This window comes from Hibiscus syriacus, unplaced genomic scaffold (genome assembly GCF_006381635.1).
Source record: "Hibiscus syriacus cultivar Baekdansim isolate YM2019G1 unplaced genomic scaffold, ASM638163v2 tig00110548_pilon, whole genome shotgun sequence".
Lineage (NCBI taxonomy): Eukaryota > Viridiplantae > Streptophyta > Magnoliopsida > Malvales > Malvaceae > Hibiscus > Hibiscus syriacus.
In genome coordinates, this window is record NW_024062775.1 from 4,949,355 (window position 1) to 4,957,565 (window position 8,211).

Below are 8,211 nucleotides of genomic sequence, written 5' to 3' on the forward strand. Positions count from 1 at the left end.
AATTTGTTGTTTGTTGGTTTTAGATGTGTAGAAAGTGTTGTTTGAGCAAATGTTTGGTTTCTGCAGGTTAATCCTGAAGTGAGCTGCGTGAAATTAATATATTTGTGCATAAACAACCAGTTGTTGACTTGTTTTTTTAGATGTGTAAATAAGAATTTTTTTCTTGTTTAATTGATTTGTAAAAGTTGATTTGTTGTTTAAGAAAATTTCAATCTGCATTATGTTGAAGGCAAAAAAGACATGTTGAAGGTACACTTTCGCAACGCGAAAGTCAAATTCGTGTTGCGATTTTTGCGTTGTGATGGTTGCGAAAGTCAAATTTGCGTTGCGATTTTCGTGTCGCGAAAGTAAAATTCGTAATGCGAAAGTCAAATGCGCGTTGCGAATTTGATTTTCGACTTTTGCAACAATCGCAACGCGAAAATCGTAACGCGAATTTGACTTTCGCAACAAAAAATCGCAACGTGAATTTGACTTTCGCGTTGCGAATTCAATGAAAACACCTTCAAAAAGATAACAAACAACAATCTAATAAGTGATAACAACTGAACAGATCATAGCAATGTTCAAACTCAAGTTACTAATGAATGTCTAACTGAAAATGTATGCATTCACACATAAAATACACATAATACAATGTTTGCATTTAAAAATACCTAAGTTAATAAGTCTCAAAAGGTGAAGCCGGTTGTGATTGGGATTTTGATTTTGATTGCAATTTTGATTTCCTTTTGCTTGGCACCATATGAGCTTTGGATTTTGATGAGGATCCATATTTTGGTAGAGGAAAAGATGATTGTGATGGCACTGAGAATCCACAGGTCAACCTTGTATGACCACTTTCCTTGCACCGACTACATGTCGATATCCTCTTCTCTTCACCCTTAGATGGTATACGATCGTGATTTTTTGGTCGGCCAGGTTGTCTGCTGTCCATGACTGGTATGTCCCACTCAGAAGGATGTGGAATAGGGTAGACAATCTCGGCATAAGTCTGTCGATATACTTTTGTAGTGTAGCAATCCATAGCGTATGCGCTTGAATCATCTTGGTTTAGATGAATAGCAACTTTTATAACATGGCCACACGAATAACCAGATGTTTGTCATTTCATACAACTACACGTCTTTGTATTTAGATCGACAAGCACATTTAAGTTATTATCCAATACTACAAACAAAGTGTTTGAATATGGTTCAACTCTCCATGACGTTGACTTCACAACACATTTCGTTATCTTTTTTCAGTCCATGGTGTAACTTGACGTTCCAATGTTCCTGTAAATTTAAATAAATAATACTTAGTAAAATATATAAATATGATAAGTTACGAATTAAAAGAAATAATACATGTATTGTTTCTTTTCTTGTAGTACCACTGTTGAATAGAGGCTCGAAAAAACTCCATTAACATAGTAATGGGTAATTTCCGAGAATGACTACTTAGAGCATTGATTGATTCTGCACTATTAGACGTCATGAAACCATATCTTGCTCCAAGTTGATGTACTCTTGACCATCTTTCAAACCCGATATCTTCTAGTGTTTGAGCACATTAAGGTAAAATAAGTCTTAAACAATTTATATGCTTATTAAAATCCACTTCCCGATAAGCTTTTACAGCATTCCAGTTTGTCCATTTGTGATTTTTTATACCAGCAGACCTTGATTTTAGATTTCTGTACAAATGAACACCACAAAGTCCATGAAAAGTATATGGGAAGCACCTTCTAATAGCGTTGTCAATTGAGTTTGCCCTATCGAATATGATTGTCAGATTACTAATAGGACCTATGCAATCCCTAAGATGCCCTATAAACCATGTCCATGAATCAGAAATTTCAGATTTGCCAACCCCGTAAGCTATTGACAGTATCCCATTATTAGCATCCATGGCTACTGCTAATAAGTTTACTCCAAGGTATCGACCTTTCAAATGTGCTCCATCAACTATAATAATTGGGCGCATACAAGTAATAAACGAACGAATCTACAAAATAATATACACAAGAAATATAATCATTTAAATGTGAAATGCATGTAACTAACAAAAATGAGTCAACAAAATTATATTGATTTACTAATCGCAGCACCAATGCGATAAACAGCAACTCAAAGCGTCCATCTCTATCTGTTTTGATATGAGTTACCGACCCAGGATTTTTCAGCTTTAAATTGTGACAATAAGCCGTCAGTTGGGCAAACGATGCTTTTAGAGACCCCCTTAACAATTCCAAGGCATAACATTTGGCTCTCCAAGCTTGAGAATATGAGACACTAATCTTGAACCGAGCATTCGTGTCATTCATAATTTCATGTCCCCGATATACCCTGCCATTCAAAAACATTAACTCAGCTAGAAAACCACCCAACACCTTTTTGTTTGCATGTTTATAGTGAGGAAAAACTTGGGTTCTTGAACATGTATGTTTATCAATAAAATTCCTAACTTGAAACATTTCGCAATCTTTTATCCTCTTTGCAATCATAATCCACGTACAGTTTTTGTCAATCATACACTTTGTTTCGAAACGATCTTTGCTTGATTTGTTAATTTTTAGTTGATAGACATCTTCCACACATTTCGTATACAAAGCCATCTTCAAGTCTTCATTTGTATCAAAACAATCATCTTTCTTGATACGAATAACTTTTTTGTAACAATTAACTGCTATCTTTACCAACTCTTCTTCCGGTATCTGAAGTAATTCTGGCATATTCCAATTATACTCCCGTGGCATTTTCTTATTTTTCTTTTCTTCGTGGACTACTTTTTCTTCTTTTTCTTCTTCAGGGTTATATGAATTACAGAATGGATGTTCAACATGTTCATTCATAGTCGTAACTTCCTCCTCATTATTATCAACAACATCTTCCTCGGCAGTGGTTGTTTCATCATCAAAATTCGAGTATTGACCAATATCAAAATTATTACACGCATGGTCTGTTTCTTCTTCTGAAACATCATCAAAATCTGGGTATTGACCAAGATCAAAGTCCGGGTATTGACCAAGATCAAATTTCGAATACTGACTAGTACTCACAATTTTTTCTGTTGGCTCATAATCGTCTAATTGGTCAATACGAAAACCAGAATTTGGTGCTGAAAGTTGATTGGGATTTGGATTAGGAAAAGGTTGTGGGTTTTGAGATTGTGTTTGGTATTGAAAATGTGGTGAAACAAAATTTTCTTGGTGATGAAATTGTGATGGAACCATTAAATTTTGTGGTTGATAAAAACGTTGTACATTGTGAGCACCATAAACTGGGGTTGAAGAACTTAGTTGATTACTACCCGCTACTAACCCAACTTCACTACTTTTAGGTTAAACAACATACAATGTAACATCATCTTCTTGCGAAACACTAATGTAAGCAATGAATCGTTCAACATCTTCATGTCGGTTAACAAAAAAACTTTACCTTTTCTCTGATAAGATAGCCTAAATCCACTTAGAGGCTCTAAATTCAATTTCTTTGCAACACGTAACATTAGAGTTTCATAAGTTAACTTTTTTAATGACAGTTTTAGTTGAAGATTCATGGGTAAAGACATATATTGTAAAATACCATGAACATTCTCCCATGACCCTCCAAAACACAAATTTATCCAAACATGATCAACATTATATGATTTTATTCTACAAATTATAAATTAATTTACTAAACAAACGAGCTATAAACTACATATCATCACTAACTTAGAGAATAACATACCTTTATTAAGTTGATAGTTGATAATTTGAGAGAGAAATCATTGAAAAATTATATAGAAATAAAATTATGTAAAAAAACAAAATTAGAGATGGGGAAGGATGTCGTTGGATATAGGAACGGATGTCGTCGGAGAGAGTGATAGATGGAGATGGAATTAGTTGCGATTTAGGGATTTAGGTTATGAGTTGATGTTGTTGCGTAGTTATATACCCAAAACATTTGTGTTGCGAAAATAAAACCTGTTGCGAAATTAAAATTCGTGTTGCGAATTCAGAAATCGAGTTGCGAATTTGACTTTTGTATTGCGATTTACAGATTCGCGTTGCGAATTTAGAAAATCGCAACGCGAATTCGGAAAATCGCAATGCGATTTACATATTCGCGTTGCGAATTTAGAAACTGAGTTGTGAAATTGGAGTTCGCGTTGCGAATTTGTTGATCATTTTCATAAATCCAAAAAAATGATTAAAATAATATATTATAAGACATTTTCGATCAATTTTCTCAATTATATCTATCCGACCCGATGTAATGCCACTCCGACATCCGAACCCACTTCGAGCTGAAGGTTGTACCGAATCTTTCTTCCTTCATCGTCCATGACATAATCCTTTGGTTTTTTGACAACATCACAGAGTCAGGCTCATCGCAGTTGGATTTGGTTATTAGCAAAACCGTGTAAAAATAAGCCATTATTAGAACCTCTAACAAGCAACCGTCTTGCCATTTTTGCCGTTGGAATCTTGTTCTCCTATTCCTTTGTTTCTCTGTTGAAGCAACCCGACTCAATCTCTTGCTTCATTTCAAGAAACAACAACTCAGGAAGTAAAACAATTCAAAAACGAAATCAAACAGAATAATATTATTATGATTAATAAACAAAGATTGTTGCTTTCTTCTTTAATCGAAAACCCCATTCCTTCTCACCTGTAACCTGTGAGCATCTCCTCCTTTTTCCCTTTTGGGTTGAATTAAATGCATCTATCCACGTTAATCATCATGTTTTTGTTTCTATTTCAAATATCACCTTTCTGGAACACGGGTCTCTTTCTCTCCCCTTTTTTCAGTCAAATTCTTTGCCTTTTGGTTTCTGGGTTTCTGTTCTTCTCCATTTTCATCTCATTTCTTGTAGCTTTTCAGGCCCTGTTTTTGCTTTCTATCTTCTCTAGAATGTTTCGTTTTCTTGCAATACATTTGGTGAATTGATTTAAAATGGAAGCGTTTAAAGCCTTCAAATTTTGTTTTTATATGGCGGTTTTAATTGTATAGGATCTTCATTTTTCATAATTCTTTTGTTCATGAAATGTAAAAGGGGTTTGGGTTCCATTGCAGATATCTTCAGCTATTAATTTTAAGCTTGTGGACCAGTTGCTAACTTAATCCGACCTTGAGGCTTCCAAAGCTGATATAAATATAATTGAACATTCAGCTCATAGAATGGAAGGGGATGTCGGTTCGCCTCCGAGTAAATTGGTCGAGTGTCGGATTTGCCATGACGAGGACGAACATTTGAACATGGAGACACCGTGTTCTTGTTGCGGCAGCTTGAAGGTCAGTTGTACATCAACTGGTTCTTTTTAGTTGGAACATTAATGTCATTACTCTTAGACCATAGGAGCAATGTCTGTTCACTGATAAGTTTGAATTGCATTCTTGACGTTACCTTGAATGTAAGCTAGAATTTAGCCTTTACCTAGAGAAGAGAACCAAATGCCTCGATCGAAAGCCATTAGACATGCATATCGAGAAAACTAGGACACATTTAACCAGCAATTTACACGATTATTATAACTTGATTGTTGCAGTATGCTCACCGGAAATGCGTCCAGAGGTGGTGCAATGTAAAAGGGGACATCATCTGTGAGATTTGCCAGCAGGTCCGACCGTTGTGTGTTTGTCACCTTGTCGGTTTATCATATGCACCCTTGTCTTTCCATGACTTTGAATGAAACCAATTTGATTCTCTTTCGTTGGAATATTTGCACAATTGCAGCAATATAGGCCTGGTTATATGGCACCTCCTCCTTTATATCATTATGAAGGTGATCCGTTGAACTTCAGGTATATCCATTCTCTAGCTATATTCTATCCTTTTTTTCTGTATATCGTAGTTGTTTCCTAACTCATCTACAAAGAATTTTGATATCATCTCAGAGGGAATTGGGAGATTTCCGGGAGAGACTTGCGAGGTCCTCATTTTATAGTCACAACCGAACATGATTTTCTGGAGCATGATTTTGATGTCTACTTGTCCCCCAGTTCTCAAAGCGTGATATGTTGTCGCGTCGTTGCTATAATCGTATGTCTCCCTTCCTCTACATTTAGTTCTAATTGAAGATTCATATCTCTTGTACATGTTTCGTTTATTCGATGAAATTGATTAAAAAGAGAACTTACTGAAAATTTCTCTAAAGATGGTTGAATTCCAGTTGATCTGGACAATGTTTGATTGTGTGTTGTGCCCTGTCCTTTCATTTTGTTGTTCCCTTGCTTTTCTAGCTAGTGAAAATGCTTCACCGTTTTAACATTCTTATTTGCAGTTTACGGTTCTTCTAGTCATGCAACACGCTCTTCCGATCATGATCAGTGAAACCGGAGACTATTCTTTGGCATCGTTCACTGTAAGAACACATTAAACTAGAAGTCTATTTATAGAATGAGCAGAATGGTAGCAATGAGCGCAACTTGTTTTTGACTTTATATTGCAGTTAGCATTGTTAAAAACCATTGCGATTCTATTCCCTATATGTATCATGGCTAAGGCATTCACTGCCGCTATCCGTCGTCGTCAACAGCACCAGGTTCGAACACATTCACTTTCATCGAACTTAATAATTGCACTCGATTGCCCAACTTAAATTGCTAGATAGGTGCAGCTTCTTCTTGCTTTTCTACCTGCAAAATCTGCAACTGATCGCCGGCATACTTGCACTATTTTATAGGATCCTCGTTTTTCCCAGGCTGAATCAGATGAAGAAAACGATTTGCCGCAACCGCGGCTGCAGCTGCCGGCACAGTCACGAATTATTAGTGTACATGGACCTAGTTGATTCTGCATCACATGGAAGGAAGAAGCGAATATCCGGTACTCGAATTGTCTTTGCGGCACGAGAAAACTAGCAGGATACCTATTCGATGATGGTTGTTCGACTTCAACAGCTGCTGTCATCATCAAAATTCTTAATCAGGTTAACAAAAGGAAGTTCCTTGTTTATCAGAATGGAATTTCACAATCTATAATGTGTACATAGCAGCAAATATAAATATGACACAGTAGGATTAGATTACTGTTTAACCCAATACTTGTAAATGTAAACAACATTTATTATCTATGGAAAAAGATAGTCGCATACAATTGGCCACAATTTTCTAGTCATTGAACTTGTCAATCTTTCTTAACTTAATCCTTAAACTTTATTTTGATCCATGTTAATCATCGAAATCCACAAATTTTCTCAATTTAATGCATAGATTTTACCATGGTCCATACTAGTTAAAGAATTCTACAATTTTTTACTTTACTTCGATAAGCACTTTAATATCGTGTTCTGCCATTAAAAGGATCAGAAACGAGCCAAAATCCAAATTCAATGCCCATAAAGTTAAAAAAAATGTTCAAGGATCAAACTGAAAAAAATACTAAGTTTAAGAACTAAAAAATATTTTCTCATATTATATTATCGCCTCTCAAGTGTCCATACAAATATTTTTTTATAATTTCACCATTTACACATAATAATATCTTGTAATAGCATTTATCAAAATTATATCTTGATAGTAAAGATTGATTGAAGTGGTAAGTAATTTAATATTCTTAAACAATATTTTACATTAGAATCCTTATATATGCTGAAAATTCTTATCGAAAAACTCACCCAACAAAGTATTGGAACGGATTAATTTCACCATTTACACATAATAATATCTTGTAATATCATTTATCAAAATAATATCTTGATAGTAAAGATTGATTGAAGTGGTAAGTAATTTAATATTCTTAAACAATATTTTACATTCGAATCCTTATATATGCTGAAAATTCTTATCGAAAAACTCACCCAACAAAGTATTGGAACGGACAACAAAAAAAACAATACAAGCATCATACTAAATATTTTTAAAGTATAAAAATTATAATAAACATTTTTTTCAAGATATAAAGATCACATTAAAATTTCAAATATCATTTCAAATATATATTACGATACGCGTGTCGAAGATAATATTTTTCCTTTAAAACTGCAACTAAAGAAAACTATTCAAAGTTTTGACATGATAATGATTACCACCGAATGCCTTCACTACCGGCTAAGTACATATTTTTTTATTAATTTAAGATAATATTTATTTAAAAATATTTTTTAATAATTTGATATTAAATATTCATACATTGGTATTTCCGATGCTCAAATTTAAAATCATATGTCACATCTCAATTTCAGGGCTAAAATTTTCTTAATTTTATTCCAGAGATTAAATTGAAAATTCAGTAAAA

At 34.3% G+C, this 8,211-nt stretch overlaps 1 protein-coding gene across 1 annotated transcript; it reads left to right on the forward strand.

Annotated features, from left to right (window-relative positions):
- The first annotated feature begins 4,247 nt into the window (after nucleotides 1-4,247).
- On the forward strand, nucleotides 4,248-6,766 carry LOC120130644. Its single transcript, XM_039147844.1, has 8 exons — nucleotides 4,248-4,284; nucleotides 5,119-5,267; nucleotides 5,522-5,593; nucleotides 5,710-5,777; nucleotides 5,871-6,015; nucleotides 6,257-6,337; nucleotides 6,425-6,517; nucleotides 6,677-6,766. Exons 1-8 carry the CDS (start codon nucleotides 4,248-4,250, stop codon nucleotides 6,764-6,766), a joined length of 735 nt encoding a protein of 244 aa, XP_039003775.1.
- The last annotated feature ends 1,445 nt before the right edge of the window (nucleotides 6,767-8,211 follow it).